The 27,856-nt window shown below is 32.6% G+C and overlaps 1 protein-coding gene across 1 annotated transcript in view; it reads left to right on the top strand.

Annotated features, from left to right (window-relative positions):
* The first annotated feature begins 482 nt into the window (after positions 1-482).
* The window catches only part of LOC134722439 (uncharacterized), a 31,267-nt gene continuing 3,893 nt past the window's right edge, over positions 483-27,856 (top strand). The window contains exons 1-2 of the mRNA XM_063586060.1: positions 483-669; positions 26,448-26,682. Coding sequence (XP_063442130.1) covers positions 639-669; positions 26,448-26,682 — 266 coding nt within the window. The 5' untranslated portion in view covers positions 483-638. The remainder of the gene's footprint in view (positions 670-26,447; positions 26,683-27,856) is intronic.

Here is a 27,856-nt window from a genome sequence, read left to right as displayed (position 1 = left end):
TTTATTTTCAATCTATGAGTTTGACTGTCCCTCTGGTTTCTTCTGTTCGTCTTTTATCTTTTTTTACTGCATAAAGCGATCAAAAATTTCACCGGTTGGTAAATTGCACGTCGCAATTTGCATTCTAACTATTTAGTTACATTTGTTTGACACTATTTTCTTTCATTACACAATATAATCTCGAATACATTTTTTAATTTCCTTATTATACAATCTTGATTAATGTTTTAAATGTTACAACCGTGGTGGTTGCATATGTTGCTTACATATTTCTATTGATATTGTTTTAATTAACTAAATAAATTATGTACTTACGTGAACTCCTTGTATAGCCAATGTAATCAAAGCGCTTTTTTACATTTTTAAATTATATCTTAGTAAAAGTGCACTATTTTTCAATATGTTTGCACTTGTCGCCAAAATTGTAAAATATTTGTTACAGAGGTAAATATACTTCACAGATGATCTGATTGTTTTTCAGATCGCATGCACTTAGGTGGTGTCTGACCCATGAAAGCTGTTACGTTACTGGCTTCCTGCTCTAGCAAAATCATTCAAAAGTTTATTTCTTTAGAGTTGGTTCAACGGTGAGAACGATTGTTTTCTTTAAATTTGTTTACAGTATTACCTTTGAAGAAATGATGAAACAACAATTCTTTTTACTGCAAGGTATGAATGAATTCACTATCATTTCATTATGTAAATTTTTTTCTCATTTCAGTCGTCTTTTCAGTTACTAGATTTGACCGAACATTTCTTTTTTTTTTGCAATAAAAGAAAATTCTTTTTATTTATACGCGCTGGGACAATACCACTGCGGATGCACCGTTAGTCCCAAAGGATAAAATCAACTCTTTAGCCAGTGCCTTAGAGTTGACATGATTTAAAAAAAATTCCTAAATATTTGTTGATAAATAAAGAAATTATTCTTTAAATGAGGATTTACTCCTCTGTAAAAGTCTATCTCAGATGGATCTGATTATCGTTTTATTTTATTGCGCCTCGTGTATTAAGGACTTATATATTAATATTATATATAAAAATACTGAGTTGAACCTCAAAAACTGATTCTTATACAAATAAAACCGATAATTAACATATATTCTGCATCTATAATATGAAATTAAACATACTTCTAAAAATTCATTTGCACGAGTTTGATTTCTATCAATATTAATGTTTATATCGGTTAGTTTAAACATATTTATTCGTCATATTAACATTTATATCATCATACAAAATCGGCGATAAAAATAGGATTCGGAAACAAGCTCAAATTAACATCGGAGGTGTTCGGGGTCAACTCGAAGGTTAAATGGATAGCATCAAAACTTAAATACACGCGAAAAGAAGCTACATATTATCAAGCCCATGCCCTGTAAATTGATTATTTCAGACTTTTTGAAACTTATATAAATCTTCTCCATGGTTATAAATCATATATGAGAATTTGAGTCAAAGCGGTGAACATGAATTAGACAGCTAGAGCCCCTTCAAGTGTCAGCCTGTATACTGAATATAAATCCTGAAAAAAAACACTTCGAATGCACCTAACTGTAATTTTTATCATATACTCGTGTGGCAGCGGGGATAATTTTGAAACAATGGATAGATTTTTACTTTTTGGTGAATTTGATAAATCTAATTCTTGAGCAATGTCACTTTGGACCATGGAAAATGTCAATAATGATCAGTGAAGCATGAATTGTTCAGAGTTTTATTTCACCTTAAACTTAATGTCGAAGCGAGAGGGAGACGTGTTGTTTTTGGAGTCGGAATCTCCGTCATATGTTGATTTTTAAAAGTTGTGATACGGTTAAACATATGAGAAATATCTCTGTACTATTATCGGTTAACTATATAGAATGCTGTTAAAACGATAACATTGTCCTTAGAGTTAATATTATGACATAGATTTTTATAATTTTGTTCATGAAACTAGTATGTTAAACATCTACAGCTAGTAGGCTAGTTTTGTAATATCACGTTTTTTTATAGAATTGATTCAGTAAATTTTGTTTGCTACATGCAACGCTCTAACGACAAGTCATACACAGTTGATAATGTAAATTTTGTAAGTTTTGTATTGCTAGATATATCTGGTATACAGAATTGATGGTACTGATTTTGGGTTTTGTACCATGTCAGGAATATGACAGTTGTTATCCATTCGTTTTTTGTGTGTTTTGTTATTTGATATTGCCATGTATTGAGGGACTTGCTGATTTGATTTTCCTCTGAGCTCAGTATTTTTGTTCTTTTACTTTTTACTATTTTAATATGAACTTATTTTTTCTTAGATGTGACACAATCCCTAAGTATTTGTTCTAATTCCTTTATCCCGCGAGCGAAAAGATGAAGCAGCAAAAACCTATTTTAAAGTCCAACGACCTTACACATGAGATGATTGATTGTTGGGTGCTTAACGTCCAGTGTCAAATATTTCATGCATATTCAGGACAAGAACAGGTTAACAATAATTACAACAAATAAGTCTTGTGAAAGGGGTCATCCAGGATGAAGGTCGGGGAAGTTTACACTGCCCCTGGAAAATTAGGGTATATTAGAAGGGGACAGAATATGGCCTTGCAACATGCCACATACGGACCCCTCAAAAAGTTTTTGTAAGGGTTTTTTACGCAAAAAGAGCGCCGCACTCTCTTTATACGAGGCATAGGGTGTTGAAATCGAATGTTGAAAATGTTGATAAATGAATGTTGAATGTTGCAATCGAATGTTGAAGAAAATATAAAGAAATCAAAAAATGTTTTTGAAAGTTGAATGTTGAAAACGAATGTAGAATCAATTTTTATTTTAATTGAAAATTTCTCTTTTTTTTTTATTTGAATGATGAATCTTAAAATCGAATGTTAAATGTTGAAAACAAATATTGAATTATAAAATCGATTGTTAAATATTGAAATCAAATGTAAAATAGAATATGTTTAAAATGTTGTAGGTTTTTTTTAATTAATTTTGGATGTTGAATGTTTGAGAAGCTGTCTCAGTCAAGTTTTTTTTTAGATATGACCCTGAAGCAGTATCAAAGAAATTTGATGTTTGATAAGTTCCAGGTATCTACACATCGAGAGTATATAAAAATATATTCATTAGTTCTATTTTTAGAAACAGTTAATTTGCATAAAATGGACCTCGAGTCAATATAAAATGTCAATTTACCAAAAAAAATCACGTCTCCATATAATTTTTTTTTTATATACTGAACACAGTGCTTAAACTTAAAAAATCAAAATATATAATTTTAAAGGGGTTTATATTGAATGTTATTGATCCAATAGAAGTCCACTCATGAAATGTGTTTTGTCCGCACCCTAAATATCATTCCGTGAAAATTCAGTGTTTTTAAAATGGTAAAATTTGTCTTTTTTTAATAAGGAGTGTTGTGAAGCGAGGATAATTTTTTGCTTTAAATTTTAACACATTTAGACTGTCGCCACCTAAAATATAATGTAGATATTTACCGTTGGCAAATACTTCAGTCATATCAAATAGTTCTGTAAAAAAATGATTCTTCACAAATTCAAATGTCCATGGGTATCCAAATCTTTCATAATTTCTATTGTTAAATTTATCAACGGTTTAAACTAATTTTCTATTTAAAATAATTTCTGATGTCAAAAGAATTAACTTAACTTAATAATAAATTAATGTAATTCTAAGATTTGAAAAACTTAAAGGTTACTCACATTACGCTTAGGTTAATTTGCTCTTTTGGCTAGCGTTCGGACTTCCATTGTAAATAAAAATGTATGTCCCTCGTTACAAAGGAGACAATTAAAAAGGATCTGTAAATAAAGGGGAAATTACGTCAATTAGCAAACACACTTATTTTCTTGGATGCATTTCATCATCCAAACATATAATTTCAAATTTCGGTCATTATTTCCTTGTAGAGGGAAACCTCTGCAGAACATTTCAGGTTTGTTCGAGACATGTGCTTTCCCCATTTGGGATAAATCAGTAGTTTTCATTCTTGGAATCTCTCAGACCTATGTTTAGTGTATGAGAGTTTCTAGCTGTTCTTCTTATAGTTTCTCTCCGAGATCCTTTTCATTTAGATTTTCGGCTTTCCTCACTATTGATACAGTACAGTATTTGGAAGTGTCTGTTTTGATATGTATTTTGTCCGATAAGATTCCTCGTTATTGCCTTGGAAGTATTTTGCCAAGGCATCTGTGGGGCATTCAGGCCTAGGGTAACCTTGTTCCATTTTATTTATAGTTTTGCACTTTTTTTTTATATACTTTAAGGACTGAGCTTATCAGGTGGGTGTGTGAGCTTATGTATGTTTTATTTTATTGCATTGTATGATGTTTGGGGAAGGTTAACTTTCTAGTACCCGAAGTAAGACCCGTCACGGCCTGGCTGGGGAATTGGGTAGGCAAATGTTCAAATTAATCTGTACCGATACACAGGATTTAAATGTACTCCTTTATATGCAATAACTCATGTTGGTGTTTGTTATTAAAGACGGCTCCTACGGAGACAAGAGGAAATTTATAGTATAAAGAAGTGAAAATTTATAGTTATACCTGTAACCAAACACTTATCAAAGCTGGTATATAAACCAGATATAACCATAAATAAGTAAACATTAAATACAAAAACAAGTATTACAAATAGTATCAAGAGGTCAAATTAACGAAAAAGCACGATTTGAAAGTACTTGCAGTTTCTTGCAGCTAGTTAAAAGCCCCAAAAACAACTAATTATAATTAAAAAAATGATGCGTCAGAGACTAAAATCAACTAAAACACATCCCAGGGTCTTTAACGTCATTTACAGCCAAAGAAAATATGACTTCTGCAATGCCAAAAATAAATGTATCGACAGGCAGTAGAATAGTAAGGAGTAAACCTCTTTTCTTTATGGATAAAAAAAAACGTGGATGCGTCTTAGTAAAGAATGAAAAGAATACAAATGTAGTTACTTTCAATTCACTGATGACAAAATCGTTATAAGTACCAACGTAAACTATATTCAAAGATCTAATTACAACATTGTTTGATGAGTTTACACGGATCACATAGTAATGTCCGCGCTTTAAGTACAATTTATCGTAAAATTTAAAAAGTAAAATACCATTTCAGCCAAATTTATTAATCAAATCTGTGTGTATATAAAAGAAAAATTAAGATAATATAAAGATAGTATACTTATAACTTGGAAAGACACGCGCGTTTCGTCTACATAAACGTCACCAGTGGCGCTAGACTGCATATCATGGTATGTTAACTTATCTCTTGTTTCTTTATCATTATAAGGCTAATTTCAAACAGAAACTTCTTAGGAAGACGGAACAGCAGTTAGCAATATCCTTTAACTTTACGTTCCGCTATATAGACGATGTTCTCTCACTAAATGAAAAAAATTGGAGACTACTTAGTTGATACAGTTAAGTCTGTCACATTTCTTGACTTACATCTAGAAATTGACAATGCAGGTCGGTTGAAAACAAAACTTTACGACAAAAGAGATGAATTCAGCGTCCCAATTGTGAACTTTCCTTTTCTATGTAGCAACATCACAGCAGCGACTGAATACGGAGTATATATCTCCTAATTGATACGATATTGCCTGGATTGTATTTCCTATCATGATTTCCTTCTTAGAGGGTTGCTGCGCACAAGGAACCTATAAAACCAAGAGTTCCAAATGGTGAAGTTGAAATCATCCTTCATAAATTTTACGGACGAGTTGGTTGACCGTAATGGAATGACCGTTTCACAGATGATATCGGATATGTTCCTTATGTCGTAATTACAATACCCTTCCTTTTTCACGACTGTGATCTACCGAATTAGATTATTTAACGGATTAGTAATAAAAATAAGTAACACGCAGGTTACACATGTGGAGCAGGATCTGCTTACCCTTCAAGAGCATCTGAGATCACCCCCATATTTTGGTGGAGTTCGTGTTGCTTAGTGTTTAGTTTTCGATGTTGAACCGTGAATTTTTATTTGTCTGTTTGTCTTTTTATTTTTTAGCCATGGCGTTTCCAGCTTATTTTCAATCTATGAGTTTGACTGTCCCTCTAGTTTCTTCTGCTTCTCTTTTATCTTTTTTAACGGCATAAAGTGACCGAAAACGTCACCGGTTGGTAAATTGAACGTTGCAATGTGCATTCTAACTATTTAGTTACATTTGTTTAACACTATTTTATTTCAATACACAATACAATCTCGAATACATTTTTAAATTTCCTTATTATACAATCTTGATAAATGTTTTAAATGTCACAACCGTGGTGGTTGCATATGTTGCGTACATATTTCTATTGATATTGTTTTAATTAATCTTGATAAATTATGTTCTTACGTGTACTCCTTGTATAGTTAATGTACTTAACGCGTTTTTACATCATTTTTCCTCATGAAAAAAAATACACATTTGAATTATATTTTAGTGAAAGTGCAGTATTTTTCAGTATGTTTGCACTTGTCGCCAAAATTGTAATTTATTTGTTACAGAGGTGAATATACTACACAGATGATCTGATTGTTTTTCAGACCGCATGCACTTAGGTGGTGTCTGACCCATGAAAGCTGTTACGTTACTGGCTTACCGCTCTAGCAAAATCATCCAAAAGTTTATTTCTTTAGAGTTCGTTCAACGGTGAGAACGATTGTTTTCTTCAAATTTGTTCACAATATTATCTTTGAAGAAGCGATGAAACAACTATTCTTTTTACTGCAAGGTATGAATGAATTCACTATCATTTCATTATGTAATTTTTTTTTCTCCTTTCAGTCGTCATTTCAGTTACTAGATTTGACCGAACGTATCTGTTTTTTGCAATAAAAGAACATTCTTTTTTATTTACTAGCGCTAGGACGATACCACTGCGGATGCACCGTTAGTCCCAAAGGATAAAATCAACTCTGTGACCAGGGCCTTAGAGTTGACATGATTTTTTTTTTTATATAAATAAAGAAATTATTCTTTAAATAAGGATTTACTCCTCTGTGAAGGTCGATCTCAGATGGATCTGATTATTGTTTTATTTTATTGCGCCTCGTGTAATTAGGACTTGTATATGAATATTATATAAATAAAACTGATTCGAACCTCAAAAACTCATTCTTCTACAAGTAAAACCGATAATCAACATATATTTTGAATCTATAATATGAAATTAAACATACTTCTTAAAATTCATTTGCACGAGTTTGATTTCTATCTCTATCTTTATTTACGTTTATATCGGTTAGTTTAAACATATTTATTCGTCATATTAATATATATATCATCATACAAAATAGGTGATAACAATAGGATTCGGAAATAATCTTAAATTACCATCGGAGGTGTTCGGGACACGCGAAAAGAAGCTACATATTATCAAGCCCATGCCCTGTAAATTGTTTATTTCAGACTTTTTGAAATTTATATAAATCTTCTACAGGGTTATAAATCATATCAGAGAATTTGAGTCAAAGCGGTGAACATGAATTAGACAGCTAAAGTCCCTTCAAGTGTCAGTCTGAATACTGAAGATAAATCCAGATAAAACACTTCGATTGCACCAAACTGTTATTTTAATCATATACTCGTGTGGCAGCAGAAATAATTTTGTAACAACGGATCTATTTTTACTTTTTGGTGAATTTGATCGATCTAATTCTTCAGCAATGTTATACTTTGATAGGTAACAATCATGTAAAGGAAGAGGATTAATGTAGTTACGATGTAAGGAACACATCCAATATCATTTGTGAAACGGTTATTCAATAACGGTCAACCAACTCGTGACGGCGTCCGTAAAATTTACGAACGGATGATATCCTTAGCCGTATTTGGCACAATTTTTTGGAATTTTGGATCCTCAATGCTCTTAAACGTTGTAATCGTTCGGCTTTATAAATATTTTGATATGAGCGTCACTGATGAGTCTTATGTAGACGAAACGCGCGTCTGGCGTACTAAATTATAATCCTGGTACCTTTGAAAACTATTCAACTTCACCATTTGGAACATTTGTTTCCTTGTGAGCAGCAAGAACTTGTATGAAGTCAGCCTCAAAATAATAAAGAAACAAGTCGTATAGAAGACGGGCACAATTTGTTCTCATTTAAATGCAGACAGTCTGTTGAAAATACGTCCTCCGAACGTAACAAATATGTTGTCAATCTAGAAATCAAGCCTCTTGATAATATCAGTTTCACAGAGATTTTGTTTGAATCAGAGTGATCCTTTACAATGTATGATTTATCCCTCCCCAAGACAATATTTTTTTTATCTACGTGGGCCTTTCTTTTTATGAAACAAAGCAATACGAACTCTCACAATTTGCCTTTTATTTTTGAATGTGGAATACTTGTGTAAAGTGTAGTAAATACAAATGTTTTAATACTATTACACGATGACAGAGAGTTAGATTGTAGATCTTTGGAATTTTGAAGTATCCACATCTAATTCACATCACCTCTAGAATAGGCAGTTTCACAATAACTTTGAAGCCCGTATTTGATTCCTGATAAAATAGATGTTAATAATTTAGAAAGAGGTTTTGTGGAGCACTTGTAAGACCCAGCAATTAACGTTGTTTGTAAGGACACCTACGTAGTTTATGTATCCAATACAGTGATGAAAGATACAGTTTTTCATCATTGGTTGAAATTCCAAAGGAACATAGACCAGTTCTATGATTATTCAGGATTTCCTCTTTGGTAAGTGTCGTGAGCGTATATGTTGAGTTTCCAAGCGAATTGTCAATACCTCATTCGTTCATCAAGCAGTTAATGTAATGAGTGTTACACACAAAAACGATGTTGTTTAGGGCTTTAGGATATGTGTTATGCATAATTTGGGTCTTTAGAGATTGACTTAGAATGAGCATTGATAGACCGATTCAGTTTCTTATTTCTGATTTGTACCAATGACCTCACTGCCTTAATTCATTCTGAAAGAGTGTCTACGTGTTCCTTTCAATTGATAGATTTAGGCTCTCGATATTTCGGACCTTAGGATAACACATTTCGTAGAAAAGTGTTATTAACAATGTTGATAATTGTGGCCAGAATGTATGTGAATTGGGAACTAGCATCAGTGCAATCAGGAGGTTTAGACTTGAAGTCGTCAGTATTGAAATCCTGCAAAATCTGTTTGTTATTGAAAATTTGAAAAATTAAAAATAAATGTTGATTTTGTCTTTCGACAAAGTGTATTTTGTGGTCAGCCTCACATTATGTTCGAACCAGATCGGTTGAATTGGAGACCGATCTTTTTTAAAAATTGATTTCATATCATTCTGCAAAAAGGCTTTGTCAAGTAGATGTACGTTAAAAGAGTCGATTGTCTGTCTAAAAATAACTTCTGTTTGAAAAATTAACTGATAGAGATATATGTTAAAAATGGTAAAAAGTTAAACAGTAAAAATACCGAGCTGTAATGAATGTTATAAAAAGGCAAAATCAAAATCTCAAATCGACTCCTACTGGGAAGTAGTTACACATATTTCCTTATATAGATAATAGTGGTTTTAACCTGGTTGTAAAGCTAGCTTTAACTCTCACTTATGGACAAACTCATCATAGATACCAGGATTGAATTTTGAATTCTACAAAAGACTCACCCTAAAGTAAAATAAAAATAAAAAAGTTAGAAAGGCAAAATAATTAACGCGTTTGAAGACCATTGAGGACCAAAAGTTACTGAAAGTTTTGCCAAAAACAGCTGAGGTAATCTTTTCCTCAGGTAGAAAATCCGTAGTATTTTATAAATTCAAAATTTTGTTAACAGTTTATTTATAATTATTATAACCATATCAAGGGCAATTCATGTCAACACAGAAGTTCTGACTACTGGGCTAGTGATACCCTTGCATCCCGTGTCTGTAAATAACCTTTAATGAATTAACGCCAGATGCGTGCATTGTCTATAAAAGACTCATGAATGACGCTCGAGGAAAAAAAGTTAAAAAGGCCAAATAAAGTACGATAAAGTTGAAGAGCTTTTTTTTTTTTAACTTTTATATAAATTGACTTCATCGAGCAAATTTTTTGTACCATTTACATACAGATTAAGCTCAGTGTAAAAGTATATTTCATATACATTTTAACAATTCCAGGAATTAATGAATTTTATTTATCAGGGAATAAGTAAACGTCAATTAGAAATTTATCTATAAAGATATACTTATAAAAATCGGTTTCAATAAGTTTAGGTAGAAAAATATAAAGTTTCTTACAAAATATAGTTGAACCTTGTGTCGAAGTCGGTTGTGTCGAAAACTAGGGTGTGGGGAAGTTATTTCTCGGTCACAGTATGATTCGCGTTCGATCAATGCATAATTACCTCTGATGAGTCGAACTCGGTTGATTCGAATACCCTTAAAATATAGACCCCGATGTCTCGAAGTTCAACAACACGGCCGACACTCGACAAACTGAGAGATAGGTCGGTTAATCTATATTGAGTATGCGGCTATATCGGCGGTTGGTCTGTTAATCGGGTTGGCTAAAGTCTGTTAATCAGGTGTTATCGTGAAAATCAGTGTAAGGTCACTATGTTTCATTGTATAACTTTTTAATTATATTTATATCAGAAAAACTATTCATGTCTGTCAAAATGATTTGGAGAACTGAATCCAGTGGTGTAATTATTTGTTTTCTAGCTTCAATAAACGATCTATAAAATGAAAAGGCGAGTTAGTCATCAGTAAATTTATACACATTTTACACACACACAAAATGTACACAAAAAGGACAAGTTTGTTGAGTTTACTTGCATGCAATCTTTTGAACATCGAAACAAGACAGGCATTATGTTTGTTTACCATATTAACATCAATATGTGAAAAATCTACACGAAAAACTGTATTTTGGTGACATAAATCAATTTTTGATAAAAATATGGTCTGTTAATGGGTCGGATGTAAAAAAAAAACGGTCTGTTAATTGGTATGTTAAGAGTTATGAATGACATTACAAGTATAATTTAGTTGCTATATGGGGTTTTATCTGAATAAAGGGACAGGCTCAAGATTAGTAGCTAGAATATATGGGAACAACACATGAACAATGAATCATAAGTTTATATGTTGCCATTGATGCATCTGATATAAGGTCCGAGTACACAGTTATCGTCCTTTGATTTTCGTTGTCCACGAATATAGTCCTTAGTGTGGACAGTGTGTTACTTGTCAATTTTTGTTATACCCCTTCCAAATTTATTTCCCCATGTTTAATGCCTCATATAGCAAGTTCGGGGGTCAAATGACACTGTAAAAAAAATTGGGTCATAAATATTAATGTAAAGTAGTGATAAGGTCCAGCTGAAAAAGGTAAAAAATTAGCACTTCGGAAGCTGTCAAAAGATTGCAAGACCCCCTTAACACAAAATTGTCCATATTTTGAGTTAGAGCTGATGAAGTTTTCTATAATTTTGATATAATTTGTCCCAAAAGTAGTACAACACACTGTAAAAATATTATTGAGAAAGCGCAGGTGGGATTTTTTAAATTTTCATTTATTGTCTAAAAGGAATGCACTACGAAATAACTGTGTACTCGGACCTAAGAGGTGAAATCAGGAAATATAGAATCTGTACTTTGGCAACTTCCCTGAATCATTTGATGGTGTCAATTTGTCAAATAGCATAAAACTAAAGGATTTAAACCTTTTAATTGATAGAATTTCTGCAAAAATTACCAATTTTGGCATTATATGGTCAAAATAAGCATTTCATAGCTTTTTCAATTTTGATGCATAAGTGGCATTCTGACTTTCTATCTGACATGTTTTTATGTGTCAATTTTTGTGTTTCTATGCTTTAATCCAGATGTATTACTCATTTGTGAACTCTGAATCTACAGAAAAAAAGATTATCTCAGACTATATGAACAAAATGTGTTGTATAAATGACCCGCGTCTAACGCCCTGTTTGGATCAAGTTAAATGTGAGGAGCATGGCACATAAAAGTTGAAGTCCATATTGAAGATATCACTAAATTTGTATAAAAAGCACTTAACAATGTCTTTTGTACCTGTTTCATTTCACATAATATCTTTCTTTACTTCTGTAGGATAGCATGTGGTTCAAAGATAAGCTTGTTGTGAATAAAATTGCATGCAAGTTTTTCACTAAAAAGTGAAAAATCTTTGTATCAGACCATACTGTCTGCTAAAAAAGTTGAATGTAAGAGGCTTTTTGTGCTCAGATGTATTGTATCATGTCACCTGAGTATAGAAATGATAGAAAAGACACAATTTTTTATTTCCTATAGCTTAAATATGCATTTTTAAATGTAAATATGTGCTACGGCCTAAATTGACACTAAAATATTTTTAGTCTTACTTGACCTAAGACCCTTTTTAACTAATATGATATGTTATTTGTAAGTTTTCTTTCCATTTAAAGTACATTAAATACATATGTAGGGATTACTTATAATCAAAAAGCTTCACAAATTTAAAATTGCTGAAAAATATTACATCTTCATATAAGGCCCCCCTTCATTTGAAAACCTCCATTTTTAGTCATAGGCTCATATAAATTTGACTTTTGAATAATAATGCTAAGTCTCATATATCAAATGAGTACTCTATTGCTTTGAATACATGAAATATTATATATAAAGGCATTTTAAAAGTATTTTTTTGCAAGATTTAAATTTTAAAAGCCCCAAATGTTGATAGTTGAAATTTCTCAATTTTAACGTCTAAATTTAACACGCAAAGTTGAATATAGATTTAATCATAATGTCTATAATATATATTCTTTTGCCATGAAACTTTGTAAGCAGTCTTAGAATATATTAAGCTTTAGTCATACCAAGTTTTATTAAGATTGGTCAACTTTTTCTATCCTATTAGGTCCGAGTACATAGTTATCGTCCTTTGATTTTCGTTGTCCACGAATATAGTCCTTAGTGTGGACAGTGTGTTACTTGTCACTTTTTGTTATACCCCTTCCAAATTTATTTCTCCATGTTAATGCCTCATATAGCAAGTTCGGGGGTCAACTGACACTGTAAAAAAAAAGTGAGTCATAAATATTAATGTAAAGTAGAAATAAGGTCCAGCTGAAAAAGGTAAAAAATTAGCACTTCGGAAGCTGTCAAAAGATTGCAAGACCCCCTTAACACAAAATTGTCCATTTTTTTAGTTAGAGCTGATGAAGTTTTCTATAATTTTGATATAATTTGTCCCAAAAGTAGTACAACAAACTGTAAAAATATTATTGAGAAAGCGCAGGTGGGATTTTTTTAATTTTCATTTATTGTCTAAAAGAAATGCACTACGAAATAACTGTGTACTCGGACCATAATATGCACTACATCATCGGAGTTTCCAAGCTTTTTCATACAGTACTGAAAAATCGATTGGTAGTTACTTTGTAGTGATCGTACATCGCGGAAAACTCGTACAGACATTTCCTTATGTGGCAGAAAATGAGAATGTTGACTCGGTACAAAGGAAAATACATACCTGAAAAAAAACTCCTCTTAGATACCAGGATTGAAATTTGATATTTTCGCCTTATATTTACGACAGACACGCGTTTCGTCTACGAAAAACTCATCAGTGACGCTCGAAAAAAATGTTTAAAAGGCCAAAAACGAAGTTGAAAAGCATTGAGAAAATACAACTAATACCGGCGTCATACATCAGCGTATAGCTCCGGCGTGTTAAAAATTATTTACGCTGCAAAATGCTAGTAATTTGGGATGCATTTAACCTGTCAATCATATTTGTAACGTGTGCAAAACGACCTTTAAGTGTGTATTGGGCGTACTAAAAGCGTACCTAAGGCTAAGCGTTTATCCGGCGTTCAAGAAACGTATGTTGGCGTATGTTGTATGCTTTTTATGCTGCATACAAATTTCCTCGGGTTGTAGCGTTCATGAAGCGTATTTACTTTCCTTCAGTGGCTAAAGGTATGGGGGAGGGTTGATATATCATAAACATGTTTATCACCTCCGCAATTTTGCGCCTTCCCAAGTCAGGAGCCTGTGACCTTTGTTAGTCTTATATGATTTTTAATTTTAGTTTCTTTTGTATAGTCTGAGATTATTATGACGCCCATTATCACTGTACTAGTAAACATATTTTGTAAGGGGACAGCTGAAGGACGCCTACGGATGCAGGAGGTTCTCTCTACATTGAAGACCCATTGGTGGCCTTTGTCTGTTGCCTGCTCTATGGTCGGGTTGTTGTCGCTTTGACACTTTCCCCATTTCCTTTCTCTCAATGTTACCTTTGTATTTCGACGAATTATAAACTTATGCGCTTTGAACGATTGATAAGCGTGCAACTAACGTATACCGACTTTGTCAATTTTCTCTGTACGTTTGGTGCACGCCGGTCTATACGCCAATGTGTGACGCCGGCATAAGGTAATCTATTCCTGAGGTAGAAAAGCCTTAGTATTTCAAAGAAAACGCATTGAATTTAACCAGCTGCATTGCAACACATGACAGATTCATAGATGTTACAGACCAAAAAATACGGCTGATTGATAACTTGGCGTACATAGTAAATTCATGCGAATTCGAGCGGCCAATCAGTCCATATAACCCTATTTTGAAGTGACACACCCTTTTAATGAAATGCAAAGAAATTTTTTTTAAATAAAAGTGCTCTCTCTATAAGGATACTGTTGCACCGTATTGTATTTTTTTCGTTACAAGTACATCTCATTTTTTTCAATGTGAGAATATAAACTCAAGGTAGTAAGACTATTGTCGTGGCTAAAAAACTCTTAACTGACACGATTTAAATTGGCCAACCCATTAACAGACTGTATTCCCCTAATATTCATTAAAATGTGGTATAACTCAACGTATATAACAATTATGAAATATATATCAATGACAATTAATTTTTTAGGACCAAAGTACTATTTTGTGTCCTTTAAATCATATCTAAAAATGTTTTTTAGTCTTTTATCCAAAATATTGCTATGCGATCAAGCATAAAAAACACACACTTGCGCGACGCCTTTCCGTTTCACTTAAAATTGCACAGGCTATGCTTTTTTTTTACTGGTGAAAATTGTTCTGTGATCGATGTCATTTTGTCACACTTTTCTTTTTTTGATGAGATTCTCATAATATGTCAAAAATCTGTATATTTAACCGAGTTCAACATTAGATTGTGAGTTTTACTCTTAACAGACGTATAAACAACCCGATTAACAGACCCACCGCCGATATAACCGCATACTCAATATAGATTAACCGACCTATCTCTCGGTTAGCCGAGTGTCGGCCATAAACAAGAAGAATTATTGAAAAATGCAGTTAGAATGGTTAAAATTCAAATCGGATGTTTTTCATATGTAATTCAAAAAATCATTTTCCAAAGAAATTAAAGCAAATTTAACACAAGTTAGTGATAATTTTTTGTATAACAGTTTACAATATATGTGAATGGTGACCTTCGTTATGTGACGTGGTTAAGCATGTTTGCGGGTTTGCCAACCCTCCTCTAACCTGGGACAATGTTGTATCAGCACATCATAGTAAAAAAAAGAAGATTCTGATTAATAAAGGCTTAATTTAAACAAAACATATTAATCAGAAATTACAGCAAAAAATTACAACAACATAACTTGAAGAAATTTAGATATATGGGATTCAGAAACAAGTTTGAAAAAACTTTATAATTCTGTCTCCTAAGTGTGAAAAGGGTTTAACTCATCAGATCGATAAGCAGAATACAAACAACTAACAAAAACATAAATGACCCAAATTAAAGAAATCATTCAGTGCGAAAAATTGACAATGTAAAAAACTATGTACAGACTGTTGCACCGTGAATATGTCAATGATTTATAAGTAACCTGCTTTACTTTAACTAAGAAATAATGATAACAAAATTGTTGTTTAAACGAATGGTGTTATGGAACTTTTATGATAAAAGTTAACGATTCGTTTATGAAAAAGAATACATGGAATATGAAATCAATAGGAGAACAGATGAGAAAGGTTTTTCATTTCAAAATTTATAAAAATAATGCAAATGTTTTTATGCGGCATCTTAGAATGTAATTAGAGTGTAATTAAACTGAAAATAACTAAGCTTTTGTTTTGTGAAAAATAAAAAAAACAAAAACAATTTATTCAAACCCGATTCTTCTTTTTAATTTAAACTCCAGATGTTTAAATTAATTTGGAAAATGGACTTTTGAGTTTTCAAAAAGGAAAACAAATCAATTCTTTAGTTCAGCTGATCGCAGTTGTGACAACTCTCTGGTCGAGCCCTAGGTGACCTTGTGCAAGATAAATGGTATTTTAGAGATTTTCAAAAATACTATAATTATATATTACAGAATTTGGCAGAACTTTTTTTGGAATTTTGGATCCTCAATGCTTTTCAACTTAGTACTTGTTTGGCTTTAAAAATATTTTGATATTAGCGTCACTGATGAGTCTTTTGTAGACGAAACGCGAGTCTGGCGTACTAAATTATAATCCTGGTACTTTTGATAATTATATAATGGTAGTCGAATATTTCTGATTTTACGGCTTTTGCTTATAACAAATGACAAATTTATCATTAGATACTTAGAAAAATCCAATCATTCTGTACTTGGTTTTTAATATCCGATAATACGGTATGAGCTTTGTCATTGTTGAAGGCAATATAGGTACCTACATATACTTACATCCACTTCATTTGAACTTTGTTGTATAGTTGTCTCGTTGGTAATCATGCCATCATGAACTTTATAGAGTGTCGTTTTCATTTTGCACAAGGGAGAATACTGTACTGGTGGACTATTAGTGCCCGAGGGTATAATGAATAACTCATTAGGAAATACTTTGGTAATATATGATGTAATACTTTTCTTCAATTATGCAATAAGTAACAGGGGTGGATCAAGCCATTTTAAAAGAGGGTCCCAACCCATAAGAAAAAGGGGAGGTTCCAACCACATGTCCTAATTGAAATGCATTGATTTCGTCCTTTGATCTGCCACTGAGTTATTGTGAAAATAGCTTCCACAGGCAAAGTAGTCTCTGGATAGATTTGATTATAAGTTGGTCATAAGTTTTTGTTCAAATACATCCTTGGAATTCAAATTCTTGACTTTAGGCGTTTCTGATGAAGGTAAATTAAGAAAAAAGGCATGCCTTCTTTGACCAGTCAATGACGTTGAAGTACTTAATCCATGGGATGGGTTTTAGTCTATGTGAGTGTTTGATGAATATTTTTTTATTATTTTTAATTGTTTTGGATTTTAACTAGCTTTCATTAACAGCGAGGACTCACAAATCGTACGTTTGTGTTAATTTGACCTGTTGGTCTAACTTATAATGTTTTTTGTTAATTAATATTTACTTATTTAGCGTTAAATCTCGTCTTTCTATTTTAATATATTCCAGCTTTGGTAAGTGTTTGGTATGACTGTAAATTTTCACTTCTGTTCTTGTACTTTCAACAATAAAATTATTTATTTGAAAAAAAATATTTCCGTTTTCCATTACAGTATACCTTAAAACAAAATTATTTTCATTTACTTGTGTACATTATTCTGTTTCACGGCATTTTGCTCAAGGTTATGGTTGTGAAATTGTTTAACATATAGCCCTATATTTTATTGATTTTGTTTTTACGTTGTGTCATAGATCAAATCTATTCGTTCAATGTGTGTTCACTTGTTTGTGTCGATATGACTTTTGATTGACTTTAAAACATTTTAATTGACTTTTTATAGTGTGTCTTTATACGTTGTGATGCTACATTATTGTTTCAGTTAAGGGTAACGGTTAGAAAATTTGTTTTCTTGCAATTAGGTCATAATTCTAACATGTCTAACTTTGAAGAAATGATGTTACAACTCTTTTATTTACTGCAGGGTAAGAGTTCACTACTGTGATTTTATGGTGAATTGTCAGTCACGAAGGATATCACCAACTCAGTAACCAGTGCTCCTAAGTTGACATGATATTAACAAATTTTCCCAAATTCTTCCTTGATAAATAAAAAATATTCGGAAAATAAAAATCTTCAGTAAAAAATTGAAAACAACACATTTAATAACTCTATGCGCATTTTTGGATTTACCTTCACCAGGAACACTCAAATCAAATCATTAGATAATCAAAGACGAATAAGCACCGAAACCGTTGAAGAGCTATATGACAAAAATACCTAAAATAAATAGCCAAATTCGTCTAAAGTCAATTTTGCCTGATCTCAGATGGATCTGTTTTTTTTGTGTTAGGGATTATACATTCCTCCCTTTCAATTGTGTTTCTGATAAAAAAAAAATGATCAACTTTACGACAAAAGAGATGATTTCAGCTTTCCAATTGTGAACTTTCCATTTCTAAGAAGCAACATTCCAGCAGCACCTGCATACGGGGCATATATCTCCCAATTGATACGATATTCCAATGATTGCAGTCCCTATCATGATTTTCTTGATAGAGGAAGCTATTAAACAAAGAGTTCCAAATGGTGAAGTTGAAATCCCTATTATTAATTTTACGGACGCCATAACAAGTTGGTTGATCGTTATGGAATAACCGTTTCACAAATGATATCGGATATGTTCCTGACGTCGTCGTACGTCGTAACTACAATCCCCTTCCCTTTCATGAATGTGAAATGCCGACTATTTACATAAGCAACACGACGGGTGTCGCATATGGAGCAGGATCTGTTTACCCTTTCGGAGCACCTGAGATCACCCCTAGTTTTTGGTAGGGTTCGTGTTGTTTATTCTTTCGTTTTCTATGTTGTGTCATGTGTACTATTGTTTGTCTGTTTGTCTTTTTCAATTTAAGCCATGGCGTTGTCAGTTTGTATTAGATTTATGAGTTTGACTTCCCCTCTGGTATCTTTCGTCCCTCTTTTATCCAAATTGTTTTTAAATGAGCTTTACCCCGCGTCATTCTATATATATATAAACTAATAATAGTTGAAGAGCAAAGGACCGAAATTCCTAAAAGATTTGCCAAATACAGTTAAGGTTACCTATTCCTGAGGTAGAAAAACCTTAGCATAATTTAAAAATTGCAATGTTTCATACATTTATAATTATGTCCATATCAATGATAATTCATGACATCACAGAAGTGCTGACTACTGGGCTGGTAGTATCCTCGGCAATTAAATACTGCACCAGCAGTGTCGTTGACCCAGTTGTTGTAAATAAAACTTATTGTCTCATTGGCACTCACACCACATCTTCCATATCTATTATAAATTAACCTTGGTCATCTTAACGAGATTTATTGTCTTGCTTGGGGCGATACGGTAAAAGTGTGAAAACCAATCGAGTTTAAATGACCAATGATAATCTGTTTATCCCGTCGATGATAATTGTTCAACGGCACGTGCGCCCTTAGTTGCTAGTTATATTTTTTTTCATATCACTCTAATGTGATGGCAAAGCAATTATAGATCATTATAGGTCAATGAGATCAAAGGAAAATATCGTAAAATAGCGATACATATACTATAACGTAGATTTTTTTTATGATTTTGCATAACAAAATAAGAACATTCAAACACGTAGTTTGGTTTAATCGTGTAAACTTGTTAAAGATAATAGTGTATTGAACAACTTCAGGAGGAAGCCTAGTTTTGTTATGTAATGGGTTTTTTTTAAATTGATTCAGTAAATGTTGTTACATGCCAGCGATGTAACGTCAAATCAAAGAGATTCATGTCATACACAGTTAATGGTATTACTTTTGTTATCTTTATTATGCTAGATATATATATTATACAGAAATGATGGTACTCGTGTTGTTTTTCGCATAAATGTAGCTTTTGCTTTCAACAAAGTGCATTTGTGTTCATCCTCATATTGTGTTCGAATCAGATCGGTTGAATTGAAGACCAATGCTTTTTTTAAATTGAAATCATATCATTCTGCGAACAGGCTTTGATAAGTATATGTCTGATAAAAGACTCGATTGTCTGTCCATAACAAATCTTGTTTGAAAAACTATCTACTAGAGATAAGCCCATTGTGAATAATAAAGCAATTGATGTGCTCCTAACAACGAGAGGAAGTTAAAGAAAGACGAAAAAGAAGAAGAAGAGATATATTTTAAAGATGGTAGAAAGTAAAAACAGTAAAAATACTGAACTCCAATGAATACTTAAAAAATAGTGTCCTTTATAAAATTGCAAAATCAAAATTTCAAACACATCAACTTTTTGAACATTTCTTTTTGTAGATAATAGAAGTTTAAACCTGGTTTTATAGCTAGGTTTAACTTCACACTTGTAAATAATCTCATCATGAATACCAAGTTCAACATTTTGTATTTGCGGCGGACGCGCGTTTCGTCTACAAAAGACTTAGTGACGCTGGAAAACAAAAAGTTTAAAGGCTAAATAAAGTCCGAGGTTGAAGAATTTTTTTTATAACTTTTATATAAATTACCTTCATCGTTCAAATCTTTTGTAGGATAATCATACATATTAAACTCAGTATAAAAGCATATTTCATATGAATTTCAGCAATTCCATGAATTTATGATGAGAATTGTTATGCCCCATTTATTGACATTATGTTTTCTTCCCTTTACGTCTGTTCGTCCGTCCGTTCCACTTCAGGTAAAGTTTCGATTGAGATAGTTTTTGATGAAGTTGAAGTACAATCAACTTAAAACTTAGTACACATGTTCCCTTTGATATTATCGTTCTAATGTTAATGCCAAATTAAAGTTTTATCCCATTTCCATGGTCCACTGAAAACATAAAAATTGATAGGGCAGATGAGACATCCGCGCACTATGGACACATTATTGCTTTCGTTTATCATGGAATAAATAAGCTTCAGATATATTACAGATACATATACTAGTATCGATCGGTTTCAATAAAATTAGGTGGAAAAATATAAAGTATATATACAGTCGAATCTCGTTGTGTAGAACTCGGTTGTTACGAAAAATCGGATGATATAAAAAAAAACAAAGATGTGGTATGATTGCCAATGAGACAACTATCCACAAAAGACCAAAATGACCGTACATTAACAACTGTAGGTCACCGTAATGAGTCGAAGTAATTTCTTTGTCCCGTTAGAATTTCCGTTTGATCAACGCATTACTACCTCTGATAAGTCAAACTCGGTTGATTCGAATACTCGATAAAATTAATGTCAAACCGTTATTCGAAAAGAAGAATTTTTGAAAGATGCAGATTGAATATATTTCTTATCTCACTCAGTTAGTTTCAAACGAACTTAAAGCTAAGTAAGTACACTTAGTGATACTTTTTTGTATAACAGCTATCTTGACATGCTTATATTGAACTACATAAAATGATTTGGTGAACCTGTTTGCAAGTGCGCCAGTCCATCTCTCACCTGAGACAGCGTTGTTACAGCACATCATAAAAAAAATCAGTGTGAAGACGTCACCAACAGTTAACAAAAAATCATAAACTCTATAAAACTATCAATAGATTATAGGACCGTGAACATGTCAAGGTTTTGTTAGATGACACTACTTTCACTAAAAAAAAATGATAAAAAAGCTGTTGTTAGAACAGATGGTATTATAATTTGTTATGATAAAAGTTAACATTTAATTTATATAAAGGAATACATAAAATATACAACTCAATATACAACTCAATATCGAGTACAGTTATATAGAAAGTGTTCTTCCACTAAATAATTCAAAATTTGGTGAATATTCCACGAGCATCACTGAAGAGACATGTATTGTCGAAATTCGCATCGGATGCAGGAAAATTGGTACCGTTAATGTTATTACTACCACTGGCGGGATGCAACTGCTGGTGGACTGTTAGTCCCCGAGGTTATCACCAGCCCAGTAGCCAGTACCTCGGTACTGGCATGAAAATACCAATTTTTTTTCTGTTATTTAAATTTGCTGTTTCCAAATATTAAAAATTATAATTCATGCGAAGCTCTGATTCCTTTCACGGATTTGGCCTTATTAATTTTTTTGGACCTTTTTAGTTATAGCTCTGTATCTTTTATATGAGCTTTCGACTTCAAATATTTTGGCCACGAGAATCACTGAAAAGACATGCATTGTCGAAATTCGCATCTGGTGTAGGAAAGTTGGTACCGTTAATGTAATTGAACGCATCTCTCCCGTCGAACTAGAAATCAAGGATACTACAGATACTGTTAAGTCGGCCTCATATCTTGACTTGCATCAAGAAATTGACAATGAAGGTCGGTTGAAAACAATACTTTACGACAAAAGAGATGATTTCAAGTTTTCAATTGTTAACTTTCCATTTCTAAGTAGTAACATTCTAGCAGTACCTGCATAAAAGGTATATATCTCTATGATCCTCTATCAACTGAATTTCTTGATAGAGGGTTGCTGCTCACAAGGAAGCTATTAAACCAAGAGTTCCAAATGATGAAGTTGAAATCATCCCTTCGTAAATTTTACGGACGCCATCACGAGTTGGTTGACCGTTATGGAAAAACCGTTTCACAAATGATATCGGATATGTTCCTTACGCTGTAATTACAATCCACTTCCCTTTCATTAATATGACCTACCGAATTAGACTATTTACCGGATTTGTTATCACATAAGCAACACGACGGTTCCACATATGGAGCAGGATCTGTTTACCCTTCCGGAGCACCTGAGATCACCCCTAGTTTTTTGTGGGGTTCGTGTAGCTTATTCTTTAGTTTTTTAATGTTGGGTCACGTGTACTATTGTTTGTCTGTTTGTCTTTTACAATTTTAGCAAAGGCGTTGTCAGTTTATATTTATGAGTTTGACTGTCCCTCTGGTATCTTTCGTCCCTCTTTTAGAAAGGTTTTGCATTTTAAAATCTATTGAAATAATGCAATTGTTGTTATGCCGCCTAATTGTGGTATAAATTAAAGTGTAATTAAAATTGAAATAATTAATTCAAATCATATTCCCATTTTTAATTAAAACTCCAAATGTTAAAATGAATTTGGAAAAGGGACTGTTTGGTTTTCCAAAAAGAAAACAAATCAATTCTTTAGTTCAGCTAATCGCAATTGCGACAACTCTTTGGTTGAGCCCTATAGGTGACCTTGTGCAAGATAAATGTTTTTCAGAGATTTCCAAAAATACTTAATTATATAGTGGTAGTCGAACATTTTTGATTTTGCGGCTTTTGTTTATAACATATATTATTGATTTTTCCCCGTCCTGAACATGCATGGAAAATTAACCTTTGGTCCCGAATACTTAGGGAAAAAATCAAATCAATAAATTTCAACCATTTAAGAACTGTACGTGGTTTTTTATAGCCGATTATGCGGTATGAGTTTTTTTTTCATTGTCGAAGGCAATATAGTTACATTTAAATACTTGCATCCAATTCGTTTGAACTTCCTTGGACAGTTGACTCGTTGGCAATTATGCGATATCTAGTTTTTATATGGAAATGTTTATCTTATTTTCAAAGATTACTCTTTGTTATAGCGTCACGACTATATAAAGATTTTTTTTTTTCAATTATATTAAAGCAAGTAAGTCCACAGTGAATAGTAAACATACTGGAAGCAATCAATTAATGATATTTATTATCCAATACTTTGGTTCTTATTGGATAATAAAGATGATTATGTCACCTGATCGACAATACCGGGTGACATATTGCTTTTCCTCTGTTTCTTTTTCTGTATTATTATTTTCTTCCACCTATTTTGTCCGGCAGTTTTCTCGGAGCCAATTGGACCAATCTTAATGAAGGAACACAAAATTTCGTGTTGCAAAAGATAAAAAAAACTTGGCTGTCGTTACAGTGGAAACGGAACCATTGTGAAAAAATCCAGTTTATGGTTTCGGTGAATTATTTACACATCATTAAACTTAGATTTATTATATATTAATCCAATGTAGGTGCCCGGCATATACTGGTTTTGGATGATTTTGGAAATCATTGGTACTACTATGTTGCCATGGAAACTACTCCAAATATTTCAAAAATATCAAAATGCTTAAAAAAATTAAAACTCCATAGTCACGATTAGCAACATTGGTAGATGTAGAATTTGGCGTTTGAATTTTGAAATGTCTGCCTTTACCATGTTAACAATGCAAACAGGTCAAAATGTTCCAAAAACCTTAATGTGGCATTTACTTTCTTCATATGGTAGGTTAAATTGATCGAAACTTTGATGGTATGGTCCCTCTCATGTATCAATGTGGTATATGCCATTAAATTTTGGGAATGGTGTATGTTGCCATAGGAACCATCACAAATGTAAAAAAAATCAAAAATTTCTTTATATGATTGTAGACTGGTAAGTCTGGATGAGACTTTTGAAGATGGAATTTCCTAAGACAAAAAAAAAACCCGTTGCCATGGAAACTGCAAAGATGTCAACAATTTTCAAAATGCTTTGAACTTTATGAAACTTGATATTATTGTTAAGAAGAAAGTATAGATGAGCCTTGTGACTTTGAAAATTTCATAATGGCTGCCCTTGCCATGGAAACGGCAGAAATGAGATTTGTTTTAAAATGCTCTAAATGAACTAAAAAATTTACAGAAAGATGTTTAGCCATGTATATTTGTGCATTCACTATTAAACATTTTTTTAAATGGCTGACCCTTAGTGGCAATAGGGGGAAAGGTGACACCCGCTATTATTTGCAATGGCAATTCTAGTTATGTCACCCAATCGACAGTTTCGGGTGACATATTGCTTTTCCTCTGTTTCTTTTTCCCTATTATTATTACTTTTCTTCAACCTAATTTTGTCCGCCCGCTTTCTCAGAGCCAAAGGAACCAATCTGAATGATGGTTCACTATAACAACCTTGACTTGTGAATTGAAATGCAACTTTGGAACTAAAAAAATGGCTGCCGTTACAAAAGTGAAAAAACGCAGTTTTTGGTTTTGATGAATTATTTGGACATGCTTAATCTTAGAATCATTATATTTCGATACAATGTAGGTGCCGGGTAAATATTGGTTTTGGATGATTTTGGCAGTCATTGGAACTACTATGTTGCAATGGAAGCTACACAAAAAATTTCAGAAATATCAAAATGCTACTAATTTTTGGAAACTTCACAGTAACTATGAGCAACATTGGTAGATGTGGAATTTGGAGTTGGAATTTCCAAAATGTCTGCCGTTACCATTGAAACAATGTTAAACACGTCAAAATACTCTCAAAACCTAAAAGTGCCATTTACTTTCTAAAAAGGATGGGTCAAATCAGTTGAAATTTTGATGGTATGTTCACCTCCATGTACAAATGTGGCACCTGCCATTAAACTTTGGGAATGGTCTTTGTTACCATAGGAACCATAACAAATGTCAAAATTCAAAACGCTTTTATCTTGATAAAATTTCATATGATTGTTGTCTGGTAACTCTGGATGAGACTTTTGAAGTTAGCATTTTCAAAATGGCAACCGTTGCCATGGAAACTGCAAAAATGTCAATATTTCCAAAAGGCTTTGAAATTAATGAAACTTGCCGGATAGTATAGCTGAAACTATTGACTTTGAAATATTCAAAATGGTTGCCGTTGCCATGGAACAGCATAAAAAAGGTTTTTTTTAAATGCTCTGAATAAACTGAAAATTTATAGAAAGATGTATATATATACATGCATATATGTGCAATCACTGTTAACTTTTTTTGAAATGTTAGCCGCTTAGTGCCGATGGGGGGAGGGTGACATTCGCTATTGCTTGCAATGGCAAATCTAGTTAATTGATTGTTGTCCGTCTTACGCCAAGTGAAAAATATTTCATGCCAATTAAAAACGATATAACAAACCTTCAGAATACCAAACATAACATTTAAGATATCAGACATGATCTAAACGACAAAATCGGATTTATGAAATTTTACTCAAAATGATATTGAATAAAATCCAATGGGGTACCATGGCCGTGGCGCATCACCATACATGTAGTGGAAGCAATTGCTTCAAATTCTTGTTTGCAGTCATTTAGTTTTTATGCTCTGTTGAATACATAGTCTTGCCTAAAAAAAATTGCTTGGGAGAGAGCTTTTATAATCAAATTAATGAATTATTAGATAATACTTATTTGTATAATTCATTTTCTCTTTTTAAACATTTTCTTCTGTGGTAAAACATATTTTGTTTAAACATGTTCAAGAACTCCAATCGAGCTTTTCTACCTTAGAAATGAATTACGTTAGTTGTATTTGGCAACATCTTAGGAAATTTTGGTCCTCAACATTCTTATTTATTCGCGCGTCACTGATGAGCGCTTTGTAGACGAAACGCGCGTAATGCACAAATATAAAATTTCAATCATGATATCTATGATGAGATTATTGTGTCTACGTTAAATAATCAAATTTTTCAAATATATCAAAAAAGAAATTCTTACTTTTTGGTGCGCTCATTATACAGGATGCATGCAGGGGAAAGGAAGACAAGAGAAGTTATGTCGACTCAAATCATCTTAAAATTAATTAATTACTTTTCGGATTGATCAGGCCGCGTATATGTATGAAATGCTTATTTTATTTTTTACAGGTTTGTCATATTTCCAGATGACGTTTGGGTTTATTGGTCAGTGTGTATTCCCATGTAGTCTGCAGGGGAAATCATTTAGTCCAATTATTGGAGGAATTTTCCAGGCGGGATCGGTTATCGGGGAGTATGGAAGCGAAGATCCATCGATTCTGACATTTACGATCACAAATCAAAACATACAAAAACAGGAAATATGGGAGTGTTATGCTAGATCTGGACCATTCTTCGCGTATAGGTAAGGATAACACATTTCAATTTACAATACTACGTAGTAACATTTTTTAGCTATTTATTATTTCTTTCTTACATTTCTGTTTCCAATTTATTTCAAATTCCCGTAACAGGTTGAACATAATTGCATCTTAAAAAAAACTTTATTTGGCCTTTTTAACTTTTTGGGATTCAAGCGTCGGTGATATATCTTTTGTAGACGAAATGAACGTCTGGCGTAAATACAAAATTTAATCCTGGTATAAATGAAGAATTTGTTTGGATGAATAATCGTCTTCCATCTCGATTACAATGAAAAGGGGGACGAAAAGTCATTTTTAGTGCGTTTTCATTATTTCAAACAATGCAAATAAATTGTGGAAAAAAAATGTAGAATCAAATTTCGAAAAATCTTAACCATCATGGAAAATCATATCTAACTTTTGTTTTGGTTTATCCGATTTAAGTAGTTTATAAAAGGAAGTTATTCATTATTCAGTGATGGCTCAAATGTTCCGTCCTCCACCCTGCTCGAAACCTACTTCCATACCTGATGTAGTGTCATAAATGGAATTTTCTACCCAATGTTAAGAATGTCCAAGCATTAATTGACATCTTTTTGGAGTTTTTTGGTTTTAGAAACTCAAACTGTTTGTATTTAAAAAGTAAAATCACAAAAAAACTGAACTCGGAGGAAAATTCATTCGGAAAGTCCGTAATGAAATGGCAAAATCTAATGACAAAACACATCAAACGAACGAACAATAATTGTCATATTCCTGACTCAGTACAGGCCTTTTTAAATGTAAAAAATGGTGGTTAGAACCTGGTTTTATAGCGTTAAACCTCTCCTTTGTACAACTGTCGTAAAAAAATCCATGAAATTGACAAAAATGCGTGAACAAAATGTTACAAATAGGGGCACCACAACATCTCAAACCCCACCAAAACCTGTGGGTGATTTCAGATGCTGCTCCACATGTGGCACCCCTCTTGTTGCTCGTGTTATTACAAAGTCGGTAAATAGTCTTAATTCAGTAGGTCATAATTGTGAAAAGCGGACGGGATTGTAGTTACGACAAAAGAGACATATCCGATATAATCTGTATAACGGATATTCTACAACGGCCAACCAACTGGTGTTGCCGTCAGTAAAATCTCTTTTGTCATATTTTTTTGTTTTCAGCCGACAATGTCAA

This window comes from Mytilus trossulus, chromosome 6, assembly GCF_036588685.1.
Source record: "Mytilus trossulus isolate FHL-02 chromosome 6, PNRI_Mtr1.1.1.hap1, whole genome shotgun sequence".
In the NCBI taxonomy this organism is placed as follows: Eukaryota; Metazoa; Mollusca; class Bivalvia; order Mytilida; family Mytilidae; genus Mytilus; species Mytilus trossulus.
This window is presented reverse-complemented; position numbering and strand designations above follow the sequence as displayed.